The sequence below is a fragment of the Furipterus horrens genome, unplaced genomic scaffold, assembly GCF_987537825.1.
Source record: "Furipterus horrens unplaced genomic scaffold, mFurHor1.1.pri manual_scaffold_6, whole genome shotgun sequence".
In the NCBI taxonomy this organism is placed as follows: domain Eukaryota; kingdom Metazoa; phylum Chordata; class Mammalia; order Chiroptera; family Furipteridae; genus Furipterus; species Furipterus horrens.
In genome coordinates this window covers 19,964,501-19,986,674 of record NW_028327176.1, presented here as the reverse complement: position 1 = coordinate 19,986,674, position 22,174 = coordinate 19,964,501, and the positions used below count along the sequence as shown (strand labels likewise).

General features: G+C 41.9%; 1 protein-coding gene across 12 annotated transcripts in view; it reads right to left on the bottom strand.

The window, feature by feature from the left end:
• The window catches only part of LTBP1 (latent transforming growth factor beta binding protein 1), a 376,691-nt gene that overhangs the window by 11,036 nt on the left and 343,481 nt on the right, over positions 1-22,174 (bottom strand). For all 12 annotated transcript variants that reach the window (XM_090281121.1, XM_090281125.1, XM_090281124.1 and 9 more), the window contains 3 exons: positions 20,881-21,009; positions 20,041-20,181; positions 18,897-19,067 (listed from right to left, as the gene is read on the bottom strand). In XM_090281121.1, the coding sequence (XP_090137247.1) occupies positions 18,897-19,067; positions 20,041-20,181; positions 20,881-21,009 (441 nt within the window). The remainder of the gene's footprint in view (positions 1-18,896; positions 19,068-20,040; positions 20,182-20,880; positions 21,010-22,174) is intronic.

Here is a 22,174-nt window from a genome sequence, read left to right as displayed (position 1 = left end):
CTCTGCCAGATCTGGGAGTTGCAGGTTAGCAAGTCCCAGGACTGGATGGACACTCTCAGGACAGCCACACGAGGTGGCAGCCTGGACCTCAGCTGGGGAGAGCTGTCCTCTACTTTCTTTCCTTCTGTAATATACAAAACTCAAGAAACGCACTAAGGCAATAGTGTGCATGCTCAAGGCTTTCTTTCATCCCCAAACTTACAGGAGTCAAAGGTATGTGTGTGCACACAAGCCTAAGTACACGTGCGCACACACACACACACACACACACACACACACACACACACACAGATACCTCTCCCAGAATTGCACCAAGAAAGTCTAAGGCACCAGAAAGTCTAAGACTCTGCACCATGGGATGGGGGAGGATTATGGTTGTCCCTCCCTAAAATTCTCCTTGTACAAAAGTATTCCAGGTAGAACATACAGACCCTAGACAGCCCAATATTTTTGCACAAAAGCATTTCATGAGAAATGTTCATTTCATTATGGGAATAACTGAACCTAGAAAAAGCTCCTGACTCAAAAAACAAACAAAAAACCCAACTTCATACAAAGAGAACACATGGCTGTCAGTTCTGCTTCAAGTCTGAGAAAGCAGAATTAAGGATCTCCCTCTGAGAGCAAGATTGCGGAGATGTTTACAAGTTTCAAGAGTTGAGGTCATCTTCTCTCATGACTTTTTATATGCATTTGTTGTGCATTTGAAAGGGAAACTTGTTCCATATTTTCTTTCCAAGCAACAGTTGGGATCAAGAATAGATATTAAAAATAAATTAATTCATGTTCTTACTTTGTAAAACTAAATCCAGACACAGCTGAGCAAGCTCCTCTCTGACATGTGGCTTGTGGGGGAGCCTGGCTAAGACTCATGGTCCTGGGGCTGTTGACGGACAGAGCCAGGGCCATCCCAGAGCTGTCTGACCTTCTGGCCCATGACCTTGCCCTAGACCATGCTCCTCTGCTAAGAAACAAGCTGGTGGTTACCTTCCAAGCTCTCACCACCTAGCCTGGCAAAAGGAAGGGACCGAACGTGAGAGCAGTGGCAAGGAGGAACAGACTCTGCCCCAGTGAAATGCTGATGAGCAACTTCCTGGAAAAGGTGGTACTTGACCTGAAACTAAATAGAGTAGAATTTACTTTATACGAGAAGGGATTTTGGATTGATTTGAAAAAGCGCTGACCCCAAAGCATCAAGACAGCAAACTGTAAGCTGGTTTGGGGGACTACCAAGTGGCTCTTCGGAAGGCTTCTGCCTTGACATGGGCTGGCGAAGGGGTACAGAGGAGAAGGGGTGGGATCTCTGGGACTTGCAGCACCTCCTTTGCTCTCCCCTAGTCCCCAGCCATGCATTTCTCTTTTAAGATTCTAGAGCTTACTGTCTTTTGCTGCTTTAAAGGACACGCATTCCAAACTTCAAGACAGCTGTGGTCAGTATCAAAGCATCATCCCCGCAGTAAATGCACCCTCCTCTGTATCTGAAGATGGGCTACAGTCCCATCAGCACCAGGACATGCATTCTGAGTTACTTTTTTCCTGGGAGCGTCCATCCATGCTACCTTGCCAGTTGCCCACATCTGCTGTCATTCTTGGCCAGGGTCAAGGGTGAAGTGAGGATGGGGTAACGAAAAGAATGAGGGCTTTGGAAGCAGAAGCTGGGGCCCAAGTCCTGATGAGACCACTTAACTTTCAGCTTAGCATTTCTGGGTAGGCCTCAGTTTCCACACCTGTCATAGGTGGATAATAATTCCTGTGTTGCCTATTTCTGTGTTATCGATATATACAAATGAGATAACGTTACGGAACTGTTCTTAAATTCTGAAGCACCAAGAAAATGGAGGGTACGACTTTTTCTCACAGGTAAAATCACTAAGTCCCTACTGAACAACTGTAAATAAGTGAGGATTTTCAAAGACAGTATCAGAATGATTGATACAAACCTTAGTGTTAGTAAAACTTAAAGGTAGTTGTCAGAGGGTAAAGGACTGTGCTGTAAACTAAGGGCAATGAAAGCTCAGTCCCTAGATGTCTTTAGATATTGTTGCAAGATTATTTGGAATTGTCTAATATATGGAGGAAAACTTTAATTCAGTAAAAAGAGAAAGCGTTCATCTCAGACACAAGCCTTACTTACTGACAGCCTTAGCAAATATAATTACTTAATCGAACAGTGATAAAAGTAGGAACAATAGCGCATTTTAACACTACATATATAGAACTCAAAGTATAGGGGAAAAACTGATGTTCAACAATTCTTACTAGATGCCTGAATCGATCAGAAATGTGTTAGTCGAGAGGAGGTTTCTCACCTTCTTCCAGGGGAGCAACTGGAATATCACAGAATTTTCTGTAATGCGTCTTAGGCAAGGCACCCGCCTCAGGATCTGGCGCACACACATTTCTAGCATGTCCAGAGCTCTGAGCAAACCCCAAGCCACAACCAGAACACACTCTAGCTTGGAGGGGTTTGGTTATCTCTCGATTGGTTATCTTTAGAGCTGGGTTGTGGCTAGTCTAGCTTCGGGACACAGTGACTTGTGATTGGAGAGGGTATGGAGCAGATACCTGAACCGTCTGCACAACTTCCATGACAGCCCATGAGAACCTGTCATTTCATCCAGCGCAACACGTGCAGATGATCACATATGTTCTGTCCCCCGAGTCTTTTTCCTTCTCCAAAAACACCCTTTTCTTAGGTCATCAACAATTATTAAGCAGCTGGTTGCCTGGGGTTTGGTGCAAATGAATAACTTGGCTTAGCAGACAGGGCTGTCTTTGGGAGGCAAATACTATTTATGAAACACCACACAATGTATCCATCCAGGATTTAGCCAAATGCAAATGTGAAACAAACAGAAAATAGAAATAGTCACACCCCCAAGCCCCTGCCCCACAGCAGTCCCCACCCCCTCAAGCACCAACGCTAAGCTCTTGATCAAAGCTTTGACAGATACACATGGGATGGTGTGCGCCACCGTCACTAAGTGGCCTAAACAAGATCCAGGCCATTGATCACACTCATTTCCCTGACACAGCAGATTCATATAACATATGGTGCTTTGATTTTAATTTTAAACTGAAAAAAGAAGTTTAAAAATTACAGCCCTTGGAGCCAGTGGGTCTGGGGCCTCTGCTGTTGGTGGCAATGGGAAGCACATTACTAGACCCTGGCAGGAAACCTTCATTCCTGATGACAGACACATCTGCGGGGCTGGTCTGGACAGTCACATGTCACCATGCCACTCTGGCATGTGAGAAAACTGGGAGGTGAAGTTCTCGTGCTGCCTGAGGCCGATGAGGTTCAGCTGCTTTCAGAAACAACGAAGAGGCTGCATTTCATGTTCCCCACGGCCGGGCTAACAACTCTCAGGTTGGAATTGCATCATTTTCCAACAGAGGAGAAACAAGGACCTATTCTTATGCACTAGAAAAATGGGTCTTATTTGGCTCAAATATCTGGACCAGGTGTTTTTCTTACAGGTTCCCATAAGTATTATTAATGGATGATGGTGTTTGGAAAATACACAACCAGGAAATGGGGAAAGGAGACAGGGAGAATGAAATGAATATTTACCGCAGTCCATGCCGAGCCAGCAGTATAACACGTAATTTTTGTTGTTGTTGTTTGGACTTAAATGAGCATAATCTATGAAATTAGAAAAATGCTGACCATGTACAGAAAGTTCGACCCAGGACTGATATACAGAAAGAAAGGTGAAGAAAGGATTTCACTGGCAATGCTACACCTGGACACGTGTTTGATTGTCTGTCATTTACTCTTTCTCAGGGCACACACTCATACCCGCAGTCATGGTGAACAGGCAAGGACCCAGCTTCCCTGATGCTAAACGTACTGAGTTGTAGGAGAAAATTGGGCATACTAAAAAAAAAAAAAAAAAATAAGGAAGGACCCAGAGTCAAAAGTCTTGTGTTCCAGTCCTGCTTCTCCACATTCTAGTTCCTAGGACTAGACACATTTTTTGGTGTACTGAACAGGATTATAGTACTTTGCCTTCGTGACATTAAAGGCAAGGCATTGTTTTGTTCAGTGATCAGCTGGTTCATTCACTCATTGACACAGAAGCGGAGAATCTTACAGGCAGTGTGGGGTTTAAGAGAGAAAAAGGCTGTCGGTGATGTGTGCAAAAGCTTATCGGGGCCACAGAAGAGGTGATGACTGAGTCCCCCACGAAGAGCTGCGAAGGCTTCACCAGGCAGGTGAGCGTCTGCAGGAGGGAGGCCCGCCAGGTGAGGAGGAGGAGGGAAGGAAACGCAAAGAGAGTCATGGGCATGTACAGTAGTCCTCCCTTATCTGCGGGTTCGCGTCCCACAGTTTCAGTTGCCCGCGCTCTACCATGGTCTGAAAATATTAAAAGGAAAATTCTAGAAATAAACAGGTCATTAAGTGCTAAATTGCACATGGTTCTGAGTACTGTGATGAAATCTCGTGCCACACTGCTCTGTCCCTCCTGGGATGTGAACTGTCCCTTAGTCCAGTGTCTCCACACTATGTGCTACACACCCCTTTGTCCCTTAGTAGCCGTCTTGGTTATCAGATTGACTTCCATGGGGTCACAGTGCTTGTGTTCAAGTCACCCTTACTTTACTTAATAATGGCCCCAAAGCACAAGAGTGGCAATGCTGGCAACCCAAATGTGCCAAGAAGCCACAAAGTGCTCCCTGTGACAAGGTGACTGTACTACATACATAAGATATTTTGAGAGAAGAGACCACAGTCATATAATATTTATTACAGTACAGTTATTCAATTTTATTATTGTTGTTAATCTCTTCTGTGCCTAATTACTAAATTAAACGTTATCATTGGTATGTATGTGTAGGAAAAAAAACATGGTAGAATATATAAGGTTCAGTACTATCTGCAATTTCAGGCATCCACTGGGGGTCAGAGAATGTATCCCCAATAATAAAGGGGTGCAATGGATAAGAAAGCATTAGGGAAACGAAAGTACCAAGCAAATGCGGGCTAAAGAACAGTTGAGAAAAAGGAAAGTTAGCTAACATGTAGTAGGAATCTTCTTTATGTCGGGTGCTGTGTACTTTTGCATACACCTTTTTCATTTAAATCTCAGAACAGCCCTATGAAATAATTGTAATGAGCTCCTTTTGTTTCCACTATGAAAATTATGTTTATAGTGAAATCCTAGTTTAGGTGAAGGATTTGAACCTAAATTGGTCTATCTGCAGAACCGCATTCTTTCTCCTCCCCAGCTGCCCTTCTAAGAAAAGTATTAAATACACTCCCTGGACCTTAAGCATCAGGTAAGTACTTAGTTCAGCAATCAGCATTTGTGACTAAAATTCCAGGGAGAGTCATAAGCGTGAAGGCTGATGAGCTCAGCCCCACCAGGGTCAGCTCTATCGTTAGCAGGATTTATGTTTATTGAATTTGCTCGATTTATTAGGTGAAAGAGATCAAATTGCTTAATGTTCAATTAAATTGTACTTGTTGAGAAAAGAAAAGTAATGAAGTCTACAGTCTTGGCAGGTCTTACCTTCTGTGGGACTCCCGTAAATGTTAATGCTCTAAGAAAACTCATGGGCCACAGAGCAATCAGGTTCCCACCCCCAACCTTCTCTGAATGCTGCCCCCTTCCAGGCCAGTTACTCCCAGAATTTCCCATCAGATTGCTGTTTACTTAGCCAGACGCTAACTGAAAAGACCAACTTGTCGGGTCTGTATGCCAACACATGAAGGGTCTTTTTGCTTTCTAAAGCCCAACTTCAAAATGTAAACACTTGTAATTGTATTACTAGTTGCCACACATGAAGACCTCAGAATAATGATGGATAACACAAAATTACATACAAGGGTTTCCCCATTTCTAAATGTCTGGGAGTTTGGAAGTACCTCATCAGGTCTTACATTCAGGCCAACCCCAAGGAAAGTAGGAATGAAGTAATCTGTAATAATTGATAGGAGACAGAGTGAACGATATATTGGGTTGGCCAAAAAGTTCATTTAGTTTTTTCAGAACGATGGCTCTACTAGTGCTTAGTTGTCTTTAACTTCATTTGAAACAATTTTGTTAGACTGTATTGTGATAGCTGTCATATCACTGTGCATTTACAAAAAACTTATCAAAATCGGTGAATTTTTGTGCAGCCATTTTAATACTGAAGATGGAAAAGACATGCAACATCTTTAGCGTATTATGCTTCATAATTTCAAGAAAAGCAGAAATGCAACTGAAATGCAAAAAAAAAAAAAAAAAAGATGTGTGCAGTGTATGGAAAAGGTGCTGTGACTGATTGAACCTGTCAAAAGTGGTTTGTGAAGTTTCTTGGTACTATTGACATTTTGACCAAATAATTCTTTACTGCGGGGCCATCTTATGCATTGGAATATGGTTAGCAGCACCCTGGCCTCTCCCCACTAGAAGCCAATACCAGGAGGTAGCCAATATACTCAAAATATCCCAATCAATAAAACTATCGCTGTAAATAAAAACTGTGTCTTTTATTTTATGGAAAAAAGTAAATGAACTTTTCGGCCAACCCAATAATAAAGAGAGTGGTAAACAGGAGGAAAGTTCAATATGTTAATTTTCTAAACTGACCTACTTCACATTTTTCTATCTGCAAGGACAGATAAACTATTTCATTTTCATTTCCTCCTCCCCTGTTCTTTACCTCTCTGAAGTAACAATCTGAGAATTCAACAATTAGGAAAAATAAATAAGCATGTATTATACATAAGGAATACATTTAGTCTTCTCTTAATATATATCTTTGCATTAACCAGGTAAGATTTTTTTTTTGCTTTTTAAATAGGAGCTAAGTGTGTACTTAATAACATAGGGGCATTTGTACAACACAGTGGATATACTAAATGCCACTGAACTGTTCACATAAAAATGCTTTATTTTATGTTACATGAATTGTACCTCAATAAAAACAAATTCAAGAGAAACAAAAAATACATGGGAAAAACATTTTTTTCTTTTACATATTGTCTGGAGTTCATCTAACTTTTCTATTTTGAGTTGGTAAAAGTGGGTAAACTAGACTAGTTATTCTCTCAGGCACGTTCTAGTTTACATATTCTATAATTCTAAATAGAAATTTTTACTACTAGGCTACAAAATCCTGGGAAGACAATTTGCCATTGACACTTGCGGCTGTAACATGAGGTAATTACCACTAGATGATGCTGTTGCCTTCAGCTGGTGCTCACCTGGACGTGGACCATCATGGAACTTAATGCCTTGGAGCATGGACAGTCTAACCTGTAAGGGCAGTCTAACTATCGTTCATTCTCCTGCTGAAGAAACTGAGGTCCAGAGAAAGTAATGATATTCCAAAGGTCAAGTCAAGGTAGATTCTCCAAATGTAACTCTCTTACTAAACACAATAAATTACTAAAATATGAGGGTAAAGACGTGTTGTAAGTATATTATTGTGTTTTCACCTTGCTTATTCTTTTTAAGTTTTGAAGCAAAGAAAGTTATTTTAGTATTTGTTCAAAACTCTTGGTTAATATTCAGAGGTATAGATCTCAAGATCATAATATAAAGGTATATTGCTGAATCCATTATCATTATTTGAAGAGTAAGTTCTAGGAAATTAATATAATATTAAAGTAAACATAGTCATATGATTACTCATAAATATGACTTCCACTCAATTGTTAGAAATAAGACAACACTGCAAATCAAAATAACTATTTTGAGATCCCGAACTCTGTTTTATGATTTCCCTCATATGTTGCTATTTACCTACTTTCCCTCCGCTGCCTTGCGGCATACCTCTTCAGGGGAAAGGCTAAGGGAGTAAACCCCGACAGAAAATCCGGAGCCGGAGTCCCTAAGGCGGTTTGACGTTGTAGTCAACACCGGCAACTCCTGCGGCGCACCTGAAGCCAAGCTGTATTGACTCCGTCTTTCCCTTGGACCCTTCAGCTGCGAAGAGAGGGGGGTCTGCTGCATGGGCAACAGCAGACCCTCCATATCACCCTGCCCAGGCTCTGTAGCTTCAGCTTCACTGGAGAGGACACTCCAGCGTCATCGCAAGATGTCGATTCAACACGGGAGGAGACAGATACCGTGTCACTCCCGAGTCGGACTGCACAGCCATTCTCAGCGGTGCAGATAGACTCTTAAGAAGCTACACCATCGTCTCTCGAGACGGACGGCTGCCGACGACCTACTTTCCCCTCTGGAGCTACTCAGGATCAAATACTAGCTCTCCTTCCTGCAGTGATTTCTTTGGCTATCCTCTGTACGCGCTCACAGATTAATGTGTGAATGGTACTTTCAGGGCTGAGCAGGGCCCAACCGGCCCAACCATTCACCACAGCTTGCTGGAGCTCAGAAGGAAGCACAGGGCAGGCGTTGCTGCGTCTAGCTTTCCCGTGAGCTCATCTTTTTTAATTTGCTTCTTTCCAAAAACTGCCTACCGATGTTGAGCAAAGCAATGACCTCCCCAGCTTCGGTTCCTTACAGATTTGTGTCAACACAAAGACAAGAAGCTTTCTAAGCACCTTCTAGATCAGTGATTTTCAACTGGTGTGTCTCAAGAACTTTTAAAACATGCAAGTATTTAGTCAGGGGCACGGACCATTTTTCCTGTAGACTGTCAAATAAAAAAATGACAACAACTAACACAACAATAACCATCCCTGTGAAGGTATCAAAATTATAGCAATTTTTTTTTCTCTGGTCAAAAGTAGAACTTTTTTTTTTTTAACAAGGCTACTTTTTAATTTAATTTAATTTATCTGTTTTTAGAGAGAGGGGAAAGGAGAAGGAGAGGGAGAGAAACATCAATGTGCGGTTGCCTCTCATGCGCCCCTAACTGGGGACCTGGCCTGCAACCTAGTCATGTGCCCTGATTTAGAACATATTTTTGATGTGCCTCAGAGTTGTAGTAAAGGGTTGAAAATTGCTGTTCTAGATGATTTTCTACCAATTACAAGAGGCACAACCTGTCTTCTGCATGAAGAGGGAGTACATACATTTCCCCTCCCACCTCCCCTGCAGGCTGCCCTGGTCTGGCCCGGAGGTCCACATTTAGAATGCATGGGCAGCCAGCAGTTCCGTTCCAGCCATTGTGGTCTTATGAATTCAAAACCTCAAACAGAACAAGCTTTAAAACAATTATGTACAGTGACTTTCTCATAGTCCCTCTCAACACAGTTCATTCCTCTTAGAGACCAATTCAACTATTCCTATCACAGAAGAGAAATCGTAACAGCAACAGAATTTACAGTATGTGCAAGCAAAATTTCCACTAAAGAGCAAATCACCTACTGAAAGATCACACCTAAAAGGCGTTTAGTAGGAAACTAAATGCCTATTCATAATCTCTGACTTCAAGGGAGAACGTTTAAATTGCTGAAAGTTTTATTTTTGAGATAAGCCAGATTGCTTATTAATTAAACATAAAAGCATTGCTTTTGTGATAATTTTACATGCATGTCTTAACTTCCCTACTTTGGCTCTCGATGAGAAAATTCTAATAGGCTATCAGTGTGATTATAATTGTAATGGAATTTATTCTCTCTTCAGAATATTTTAAATAACAAAGCGTGGCCAGACAAATACTTCCTAAGCACATCAAGGCAGCATAGCTTTTAGGAAAATAAGCACTGCAGGAAACGAACACCCCGAGGTCCAGGCACACACAGACTAACATTCCACAAGTGCTCATGACGCCAACAGGAAATCTTTTCATCAAATTCCCTACATTTAACTGTTCTCTCTAATCACGGTTGAGGCCATTGAGACAGTAGCTTCAACCAGTTCTCAAAACAGAGAGTTAATGCTCGGGTTTGCTGTCCAGCAAGGTCGGCCGGTCCTACCAGCTGGCCTTCCAAATGCTCACTGGCTGGTGCTACCCCGCGCTACCCCGGGGAGCTGGGTGTGGGAACTGCAGCTTATCTCAGACACTCCAAGTTCTGTCTTCAGTGGCCGAGCAGGGAATGGAGTCAGTGCTCTCCTCCGACAGGGTTTGTTTTTCTCCTTTTTTAACATTCCCTACTCAAAGGCAAACTATGTTTCCTTGTCTTCTTCTGCATTTTCCCTCCATGGCCATAACGGGATCCTAACCTAAATGGGACTTACGTGCCTCTTGATTTCTCTTCCTCTAATGCACCCATTGAAGGCGAGCTTGTTTCAAAAACCCACATGGTAGCTTCATGTCTAGTATTCTTCCTCCAATTCCCTGTCTTCCTTATTGTACCTGGCTCCTCTGTCATTCATGTCTGTTCACTTATCTGCTGTCACAAGCCTGAATCTCTTTCCCACGTAACAGCCGTGTCTGATGCTGAGCACCTGACCTCCTCCCTGCCCTTCCTTCTCCAGTGTATGTCTGCAGAAGGAGAAGGAACACAATTTAGCGCCAGACTGAAACCTAAGGCCCTTCCTGAAGTGTGTGTACTCCTAACGGATGGAAGTGGAAACTGGAGAGGCTCCACCAAAGGCGAGTATGATATTTTCTTTAACTGGTTCTCAAACTTTTTCTCAATCCTGGTTGCAGTGGCTAATTCCACATGTCAGTGTGGCTTAGGCCATGGGGGTCCCCAAATGTAGCAGGTCAAAGATTATTTGGGGTGTTTCTTGATGAAAGGAACACATAAATTGGTGGACTGGAGTAAAGAAAACTGCCCTCCATAAAGAGGGTGGGCGTCATCCATCATTTGAAGGCCTGAGTAGTGAAGCGAGACCCAGAAAGACTGACCCTCCTTTGAATAAGAGAGACTTGTCAGCCCTGCTGCCCGTGGCCTTCAGACTTCAGCTGCCACACTGGCTTGTCCTGCCTCATGGCCTCTGAGCTGGAACCTCGGCTCTCCTTGAGCCTCCCACAAGATCAGTCCACCCTGCAGATTTTGAACTTATCAGCTTCTATAATGACATGAGCCAATTCCTTATAATGAATGACTCCATTGGTCTCTCTGTCTCCTACAGGTACTGCTTTTCAGGAGAACCCTGACGCACACACCCGTCTACCTTACAAGGATGAGGACATTGCCATCAGTCTGAGCCATCAGGGTGCGAGGGCATCTTGAAGGGGTGGGCACATCCCTTTAGGAGAAGATACTTGATTTTTGAGGGGGGGTCACGTGTAGCTGGAGAAAAGCTTTTACTTATTAATTTTATCGGCCTTATTTTTCCCTTGAGAGTCACTGAGCTAGGTAATCCCATGTCCCCAGCCTCTCATTCCTCATCATTCTTGATTCATCCTTCCCTTCAAAGAGACTTCTAGCGCTGTTTAACGAGGTTGCAGTGGGAATAATCATTAGCTCCCCTCACTTCTGAAACAATTTGATTTATAACCTTGGCTAACATCTGCATCTCCCCTGCATTATCGCATTTAAACCTCAGATGCCCCTGGGGCAGCTGTTGTTGCTACTGCCATTTTACAAATGAAGAAATGAATGTAACGATGACCTGCAATTACAGAGCTCTATGTGCATAATTCATTATGAATTTTATTTTTCAATAACACTTTTATAGTAAGAAAAGTATTTCCACCCATTTGGGGGGGGGGAAGGGGAAGCTTTCTAAATAAATAAAAACCTTCTCAATAAGAAATATAAATTGTTTAGTTGTCATCCTGTATGGTAACCAATTCATCTAGTTCCATGGATATGAAGAATTTAGTCCCAAAGGAACTGGCCCACTTTTCATGTAGAACAGACTCTATGTACATACAGTGTATGCATTCCATGTGCTGGCACGGTAGCCGCTCCATTTAGGAGGACTTTCCTATCTTTCCTGTTTGACATTTTATTCTCCACCACAGTTTATTAACAGCTACACTTTCTTTTAATCACAGTATGCAGGATCTATGATCAAAATGATAAATACTTTCATACTCACAGAGTATTAATTACCATAACCTCACAAAAGAGTTCTCCACTTCGGCTAAAGGAAACTCAGCACCTTGTTCAATGCAGCGGACAGAAGCAGCGCTGGAGGCAGAATAGGTCCCTGGGCTGCGTGAGACCAAGGCGGCGACCACGCACGTGCTCACATGCAGGGAGCTCCAAAGTCATTATTAACATTTTTTGAAAACATGTTAAACCCTGACTGCTGAAAGGCCTTCTGCAGCCGCTGTCCAGTTATAATATTTTTTCAAGTTTAGTCCGTGAGTCCAATTCCTGTCTTCTTTCGCACCTCCAAGGGTAGTATGAAAATTTCGACGCTGAGATCTCTGGGAACACGTAAGAGCCACACGTGGATGTGGAAGAAATCACGCGCTCAATTGCTCAAATGCAGGTCTAAGCTCTGTCACTTTTGTGGAACCTCATGGAAACGCTGGGGGTAGACTGGCTGTTAGGAAGTATCCAAGCATTTAGGGCCACAGCAAATGGTACATTTATTACATAAGGGCGTCACTTGCACATTTAAATGAGACAATATTTAGGAATAAACTATCCTATTTTAACAATACAACATAATTGTATGGTATGTTATTTTATAGAACTAAATATTAAATTTCATGTAAATACAAACTGTATGTCTCTTCCAGATTTGTTGCCTAGCCGTGTGTACAGCAATTACTGAAATGAAGGAAGGGATATGTAAATAATCTAATTAAAACTTAAAACAGGTAAATTATAAATAACTTAGATTGCATTTCAGGCATGGTTCTCACTCCTAATTGCATCTTGCACATAATAGTTTAATAAACATGTTTTTCTCTGGCTTGTTTAAAACTAAAAATTAAACATAATTCTATTACAATCTATAGATATGTCTCCTTTAAAACACTGATGTACAGTATTTTCCACTAAATGGATGCACCAAAAATTATCAACCAATTCCCTACCGAGAGACATGACTTCAAACTTTCCTTATGCTGTAATGATGATATTTTTATTCCTGGCAGTCAAGTACAAGGCTAAACTGTATTCCCAGAAGTTTTTTAAAAAAATCAAATGTATCTATATTTCTTCAAACTGCTCTCTCAGCAAACCAGAGAAAACAGGACTCATTCTCTGCATTCTTATCAATATAGTGTTTTACAAATCTTTTTAAACATTCGCCAATGACTTTGTGGCACATCAGTTTCCTTGGAGATTTTTTTTTTTTAACCACTCCCATCTTTCTATGCCTGACTTTTCATCAAATTCTTAGGGCTGAAACACCTGTGATGCAGTACATCCACCTACCAATAGGTGGCATTATCCCAACACACTAAGTGTCCTAAAGAGAAAATATGACTTCAAAGTTTTAGATAAAGGCTATCTCGAGTCATTATGTTCAATTTACTTACACTAAGTCTAATTATTTTAATAATTTACTTAAAAGAAGTGTAATTATTTTAGCAAGATAACCAAAGACTCTGGGATCCCTGGGTACTTTAGATTCCAGTGTCTAAATGTGTTTAATTTTCTTTCATTTACAGATCAATAGATTTTTATTTCATGAGATAATGGTGCACCCTATATATCTTGTAATCTATATAGATTTTCCAGAATTTTTAATATTATACTTTTAGGAGTATCAATAAAAACATTAAAAACTCATTTTAGATAAATGCTAGGATTATCAACAATATTATTTATCAAGAATTTTGACTTTTGTTAATCCATTAATTCATCAGATATATCTTATCTATTATGCCCACCAGTGTGCTAAACCCTGATGCAGAGCTGAGGAAGCACCACCTCTGATTTTGCTAAGCTTACTGCTTAGCTCTAAAGATGTAGTTTTCCTCTTCTCTAAGCACACAATGCATGAGAAACTTTAAAAATCTCAGCTTTAATTTTTCACTTGGCTACTTTTATATTCTAAAGGATGCTACTTATCTAAGATGCGCTTGGAGACCTTGGGGCAAAAGGCGGGAGAAACACTGAAGTGGTTAAGATGCGTGGATGTTGGACCAGGCTGCCTGGATTTGAATCTGTTTCTTACTGGTAATGACCATGGGAACAATGTTCTGTAACTCAGTTCCTCTTCTAGAAGGAGAAGGCAACTATACACCTGCCTCACTGGATGGCTTGGAGAATTAAATAGCTTAATAGATGGGGAGAATTTTGAATAGCACCTAGCACTATATACATATATATACATGCCAGTGATTGTTATTTATTATTGTGGAGACCCCAAAAAACTAACCTACAGAAAACTCCACAAACTCCACCAAAGATTTCAAAGTTCTGATATTCTTAGGATTTTCTTCTAGAATGCCACTGAACATTCTCAGAAAGATCAAGCAATAACCACAGTCTCTCACTTATATGGATACAATGGTTTCTTTTTCCTGACTTAGTTTTTCCCAAACAGCTTTTTCTCTCAGAAGCTGGCATGACATCATGATAAAGGGCTCAAATTTGAGGGTCCTCCCAAAGCAGTTCAGCCCCTCCCCCCAGGCCTCCAGAAGTCGAGGCGGGGAGGCCATCAGTACACGACCATGTCAACAGACTGCCCACTGCTGTACCTGCAATGCCACCCTCGATGCTCTGGAAGCTTCTCCTAATGCCTGGTCCGGCCTCTAAGACTTGAGCCGAGGACTGAAACGAAACCCTAAGCAGCCCCAGCAATGTACTGAACTGTGCAACGATGCAATTCTCCTCGTCACGTTACCCCTGCAGTCCCTTCCCCGGCCTGTGGCACCAAACCGCAAGATGCCATCGAACTTCAGAGAACACTGTTTAAGGAGCCACTCCACCTCCTCCAACGACCGGTCTTCTCAGACGTAGCTGCTGCCTTTGCAGGAATTAGTGCCCGTGACCTATTGGACCAGAAGTGCGAAAGCCTGCTCTGGAGCCAAAGCTTCACTTTACACTGCACTTGAACGCTCAGAGCTGATGACAAGTGCTGCGATTTATTCCTCAATTCCTCCAGCTCCGTTTCCATCAGTCACTCGGTGTTCCCCGAAGCAGCGCTGCACTCCCAAGGAAACGGGCAGGACCGGGGCCTGAGAGGTTGGGTGTCAGCCAGTGCTCAGAGTGACAAACAGACAATGCGGTCCTTTCCCAACTAGCAAGATGCGCATGAACAGCATATTTAAAGGGGTCAATGACAGAAATTATGAGCAAACCAGTTTTAAAACTCACACATTCTTTGCTTCCTCTTTGGAAAAGTAGTAATGGCATTAGAGTCGGTTTTAATAGAATCAAGTTGGACGCTGTTACTGTCTCTAGAACCTCGCTAGTGTGGTCTGAAACCCAGCCTCCACGGCCCCACCTTGGGACTTGGTAGGAATGCAGAATCTTGCCCACCTGCCTCCACGTAGGAACCAGGTTCTGTTTTCTGATAAGATCTCCAGATAACTGACATTTCCATGAATGTTTATGAAGCAATCGTGTATAAGAGAAAGTTTTATATGAGAACAATTTTTTTCCTGCATTTGTCTACCCTTGATTCATGATCAGATGCTATTAGGTAATTGTAGATTTTATAAGATCCTTGCATTTCAGATCCAGTTGAGAACACATTTGATCTGCGTTACCTAGCAGGAGTAGCAACAGCTGCTAATATCTTCTGAATGCTTACCAAGGGACCAGCACTATTTTAAATGTTCATGTATTTTTAACTTATTTGATTGTTATAATCACCCTGTGAGGCAGGTGATAACTATTGTCACAGGAGGCACTGAGGAACAAAGTAACAAACTTGTATAGATAAGAAGTAGCCGAGCCAAGATTCGAACCCAGGCAGCCTGGTTCCAGAGCCCATTTGTTCACCTCTGTGCTCTGGCTTCTCTTAGTTTTCGTCCTCCAGAAGGAACGTGCTCAATGGGAGACGGTTTCATGTCAGTATGACTAGGACACCAGCTGCTATTCAAGGGAATGCCAGCTAGTCATAGGACCTCCGGAGAAATTGCTTAACTTTGCTGTGGGTGTCTCTCTGGATTCATAGTAGATTATCTTTCTAGTGCGAGGCTCATCGTTTTCGGGGCATAAAAGAAATAGTCCTGGGCTGCCCACTAATTCCTATGCACATCGGAAACACTCAGAAAGTGCCTGTCAGTGTATTCCCTGGGATGCGGGGGGGCCCCTCCCCTGCACCTGGAGAGCTTTTCCCACCAGGCCCCCAGCACCTTTGATGTTAATGAATGTATCCACTGGAGGCTGAAATAGTAATTCAGTGGACAAAGACTAAGGTCATTTAAAAACAAAGGATTGAAAACCACTGATTTTGAGGACTTGGCTATGTACTAGAGATGCTTTCTGGAGAAGTGATCGTAAGTGCTGTGCATATATAAACCAGAAAAAGTGTAGCAATGATGTGAAAGTTTTTAAATTTTTTAAAAAATTTGGCATGGGGTACTATTTTTTCCTGCTACCCCATACTCTCCCAAAAATACGATTCAGTATATTTTTGTTCACATGTATTAGTTCAAATTTACATTAAAAAATTTTGTTCTGTAAAATCTGTTAAAAATAATTGATGCAGTGTTCTAACATTCATTTCTAACAGTAAAATAGTTGACTATTCTTTTAAAAACTTAGTCAATTAAATTTGATTTTCAAAGGATCTGGCTTCTCACATTTGCATGCAGTAAAGACTTAATATCACAGGATCTGAGTGGGGACAGAATAAAATATAAATACATGCAGGCCTTCCATAAGGGCATTTTCATAGCAACAAGCACAGCATAACCCAAATGCCAGGGTTATAAGCAGCATATGTACAAAGCTCCTACAAATCAATAAGGAAAGGCGGAGTCCAGCAGCAACAACAAAAACAGGCCGAGCATATGATCAACAACTCACTGACAAAAAAATACAGATCACCTGTAAACATGAAAAAGATGCTCAAATTCCCTAGAAATAAGGGGGAACGCATATAAGATACCCTTCTCCTCCATCCCAAACAAATTTAAAGACTGAATATCCAGGCGTAGAAGGGTCTGAGGAAAGAGGCTTTTCAAACATTACCACTGTGAGTGTAAATTTGTACAATATTTTTGGAGAGGAATATAATGCATTTAAAGTGCACATACTTCTTCACTCATTCTTTTCATTTGTAGGAATTTTCTTGCTGAGGCATTCCTGCAGGTATATATAACATATATGCATGAAGGTTCAACACAGCATTGTGCATAACAGGAAAATCAAGATTGGGGCAGGGTAGGACAGGGAAGGTGGGAGCGTGGGGGGGGACAGACACCCCAGATGTCCAGTGCCTGAGGTGACAAAAATAAAACACAGCATACCCATAAAAGAGTCTGCGCAGACATTTAAAAGTTACCATCGTTCATCAGTTCTAAGATACCACAGACTGTTAAATGCATCCTGATAAACACAGTGGAAAATAAAAATAAAATGTGGGGGAAAAAAAAAGGCCATGGCCCATGGTAGATGCCATCAATTATAAGATACCCCTGATTTCAGAGATGCTGAGAGTAGAACAAAAAACCAGTGTGCTTTAGATCCAAGATATGGATTTCAGTTTTAAATATTCTCTTGACTATAAATATCTAACAATAACTAATGTGTGTGGGGAGAAGGCTTGGATGATAAATCAACTTAAGAGTGAACATATTTAAGAACCAGAGTTCAACTGTGACGGGGTAGGTGGATGTTGAATTCTTTAGAAGGAGTACATACTGTTGTTGAAAACAATTAAACAATAACAAGACACTGCCTAAGTGAAAAAGAGGAGAGTGTTAGCGCACTGGGAGAAGATGACCGCGCCTCACCTCTCTCCCGCGCTATGGATTTCACTTTCCTCTCCTTGTGGCGTCTGCCTCCAGGGACAGAGGCAGCAGTACTGGTAATAATTATCCCACCCCCTGTGTTCCCGCCCTACCTGCCCCCTCCCCGACCTCACAACAACCCAACAACACGGACACAGCCACCGCTGTTTCCACAGATGAGCTTATTTTCCCTGAGTCATGCAGCTGCCGTGGGCAGTTCTGGATTCCAGACCCAGCCTGCCTGGTCCCAGAACCCGCTTGCTTTCCATTTCCAGGCTACTATCATTGCCGCCCACATATCTTGTCATGCACTTGCTCTTTAGCCTTTGTTACCCCCTTTCCTTTCATGATATTTCCAATTACTTTTTATGCTACATTGGTGTTATGTTACTTCCAAGCTGAAAAGCTAATTCATAAAATAGCTTGAAAATTGCAGTCTAATTAAATTAACGAGAAGTCAATGCATTTCCTCTTTTCAAGCAATTCTTCCCCTCTTGACCATTCTGAGAATTTGTTCATTACAAATTCCTTCCCTTTGTTATGCACACAGCATTTTCCCAGCTCTAACAAGCTGATTCTACAGTCTAAGACAGAATGGTACACCAAGTGTGTCTGAGTGCTTTCCTTTGGTAAAAAGCGGCTCCAGTGGTAAGCAGAGGAATAAGCAATTGGTGCAGGACCCAAGAGTCACCAAGGAGCCCAGCCTGGGGGCCCAGCCAGCAGGGTCCAGCCCTTCCCCTCCATGGGAAGAGGAATGAAACCGAGCGCTTAGCCTGCTGCGTTTTCTCCATGTGAACAAAGGCTGAACCCCAAATTTAAAAATTGAAAGGAAAGGAGATTCATTCCAATACATTTTCACTTACTTTCTAATTCTTCCTTTATTGTTCTTACCCATTTCTTTTCTTTCCCACAGAGACTGACATAAAACTGTGAAGTTTTTAATAGTCTCTAATACTTTTTGCTGTGACACTGTTAGAAATGAGGATGGTAAGAAAAAAAGAAGTATCTGGAAATACAGAATCTAAAGACCTCTGCCATCAATGGCTAAGTTGCATCGTGTTTCTTTGGGTCATTTTTCATTGTCTGGGGAAAGGAACTGAGTGTCTGGAGTGTCATCCTGCTCACCCCCTACTCACACACACACACACACCTGGGGAAAGCAACGGATCAGGAGTGAAGGTGAAGATGAATCAGTACAAGAACTGTCAGGCTCCTGAGGAGGTGCGAGGAGCCTGTTCCCAAAGGCCCCCAGCAGAAGGAACTGCAGGAGAGGGGCTCACCTGAATCTTTCATGGGGCAGAGGGCGCACTGCATGCCCCAGGCCTCGCCGTACAGACAGCAGCACTCGGTGTACGTCGTCTGCTTGCCGACCAGAGGCCGGCTGCACACATAGTCATCGCTCAGGTGCTCCCAGCACAGATCCTGGTAGACATCTGTTTCTTCAATTTGTTCTGAAAGGGAAGACATGGTTCCATGACAATTGCACTAGTGTTCCTACTGCCTCAAAACGGTCGTGGGAGCCAGCGAGGCTCCAAGTTTCCATCCCTATTTCTAAGAGCGACTTCTGAGTAAAAGTCTGAAGACAACCCGGTCTTTCCATGGATCAACCCTCTGACATCTCCAACTGGGTGTCATTTCCATCAGCTGAAAGTCAACCTGCCCGTCACGCTCCAATGACACCCTTCCCCCTCACGCTTCCATCCGTACGTAAAACACCCCACTTTCCTTCATAACCCCAACGCACTTCTCATTCTCTCAGCCTTTGCCTTTTCAGATTTCCTCCTCTGTCAAATCCTTCCATGTCTCTCCACACGATACTTTTTAGATTCAGGTTTTCTCACCCACTTCACCAGCCAAAGCCTAGGACCAGCGACACTTCATCCTGGAGCCCTAACCTTTCTGCCTTTCAACTGATTTCATCCAAAGCAGTCTCCCGATGTGAGACGGACTGGTCAATTACACCAGTTATCAAGCTGTATCAGCTCTTCAGGGATGGACTGGGATTTCTACCAATGGACTTCAGAGCTCTCCATCTCCTTGGTGAACTCCACCCTCTGTTCTGCCAGCTTCACCTACACCCCCCCAGTGCAATCCTGGAAACAAGACGGTCTTCCCCTGCACTTCCATCTTCCTCAGCTGCCTCTGAAGGGCAAGTGCTGACCAGCACCCAGGCATGGGACAGCTCTGTTGTCTGCTCAGCCACTCCACAGTCTGTTGTCCATTATATGAGTATATTCGGGGTATTAAATCTCCAATGTATTGATGATATATGCATTTGATGATTCCTCTTAGCAGCTCATTTTAATTATTTCAAAAATACCCACAGAATCATTTTTTCTCGTTTTCCAATAGCTTCCATTTTAGTCAAAAGGAAAACATTATGACATTTATTTGGACACAGATGCATCTCATATCCCAGCATACCATGTGATTCAGATGGTCGTATACATCTTTTCTCTGAAGCATCCAGGACCATTGGGTGGGTACAGAAGCAGTTATAAGAGCCTTCTGTATTAATGCACTGGCCATCGATACAACTGTTGGGGTCTTGACACTCATCCATATCTGAAGAGAAAAAAAATCATTAAAATCAGTCATCAGTAGCACCTCATACACTTACCAAACTTTACACACTGCTAAATTTAGTTCAGATTCCAGGGGCTACCAGAATTTAATTAACTACACATCATTATCCAAAGGAGAACAGTCTGACTATACAATTGTGAAGTTGTATTGTTTGGGAAAATAACGTTGTCCTTCTGATGCTGACATTAAATAAAGAAAGAAATCAGTTAGGGACAGGATATGCTTAGAAATCTAAGACAATATGCTTTTCATGATAGTATTGAAGTTATTTCCTTTGCTATGTTTTTCTGCCGAGTGTGTATGGTTTTCTGCTAAGGCATTAAAGCCTGGGTGGGAATTTACCAGTGACTTTCACTTGCATGGTCTGAGTGATGAAACAGGGGGCTCCCCAGACCCAAAGAACATGTCCCTCAACCAGGGACCTGAATTATAATTCCACATTGAATATTAACTCTTTGTCTGAAATCTGTTCCAATAGTAGTATGGAGATTTTTCATTTTCTTAAATCTTATTCACACACACACACACACATACACACACACACACACACGATCCATAAATATTTACAGATCTTTTCAACATGTGACTTAGACGCAAAAACTTGTTCTAATACTACAGCATTACTTTTTTTCCCCACCTGCGTGTTTTCACAGCACCCTATATCCTCTTCACACTTACCGAAGCACTGCATTTTGACAGGATCATAGTATGTCCCCTGCTTGCAGTAGCACTCATAACCGGGCTGGGTGTTCAAGCAGTAGCCATTTTTGCAGATTTCTTGTCCAAAAAGTAGACACTCATCCGCATCTGCAGGGGCCAAATGGAGCAACAGAAAGAAGTTAGCTCTGGTCTTTCCGTTAAGAAGAAGCTTCAGGCTAGATATTATAACATTTTCACTCTAAAGATTCTTAAAAGCACACCAACACAAAATTCTTAAAGTTGGGACTAATTCACAGTGATGGAAACGGCATCAGGTTAGTCTGTGATATTTAAGGAACAAGGTCCAACACAGTATTCATATGGTTTCTGGGATGCTCCCTTGCATTTGATGAAATAGTTTATAAAATTCTACAGTGTCACAACAATATCCTTTGAAGGAATGCCTTTTAAGAAATGTGCCTTTCTATAAGTGCTTATTTTGGCCCGTGAACTAGCTGGGGATGAAGAAAAACTCCTGAAAAGAGTTTCATGGACTTGGATGAAAGTCTTTGCTGGTGACAATGATAAACTGCTGAAGGCATAAGCTGCTGAGGGGGGTGGCAGACCCAGCCCTCCACAGAGCGCAGAGCGCGCTGTATACACAGCGGTAAGCTGGAGATAACAGAAACATCTGCCTGATAGGACTGGAAGGACTAGACAATTCAAAAATCCATGTAGAGAACTCGATATACTCTCAAAAAGTGTAACCTATTATTTTATTGCTGTTACTTTGTTATTATTATCCGTTCTCACGTTTTAGAGCTCATGTCATCTAATCCTCGTTTTAAAAATTGGAGATTCCACAGATGAATTGCTCCAAGTTATAGAGCTGGAAAATGGCAAAACCAAATCCAAGATATGCAGCTGTTTGGATCTGAAGCTAATATTCTTCCAGCCATTTACAGAGCTGCTACAATAGGGAGAGGAGGACTTATTTTTCTATAAAAGCGGGGATGACTTTGTGGTGAAACCGAGGCTTCATCCCACAATATAAAATGAGATTTAACTACAAAAACATAGTATATCATATTTGTGAACTTGAAAAACCATTAAACACGTATCACCAACCAAGTCTTGTTATATGATGGGACTGAATCATAAATATATTAAAAAATACATATGGAATTTCTTTTCCAGCTACTGAATTCTACCATATTATTAAAACACAATTTTTCCACAAAGATGAACAATAAAAAATGTTTCTAGTCTGTTTTCCATTCACTTAGCATTTTCAATATTAAATTTTACAGAAAAAAAATCACTTTGGGTATAA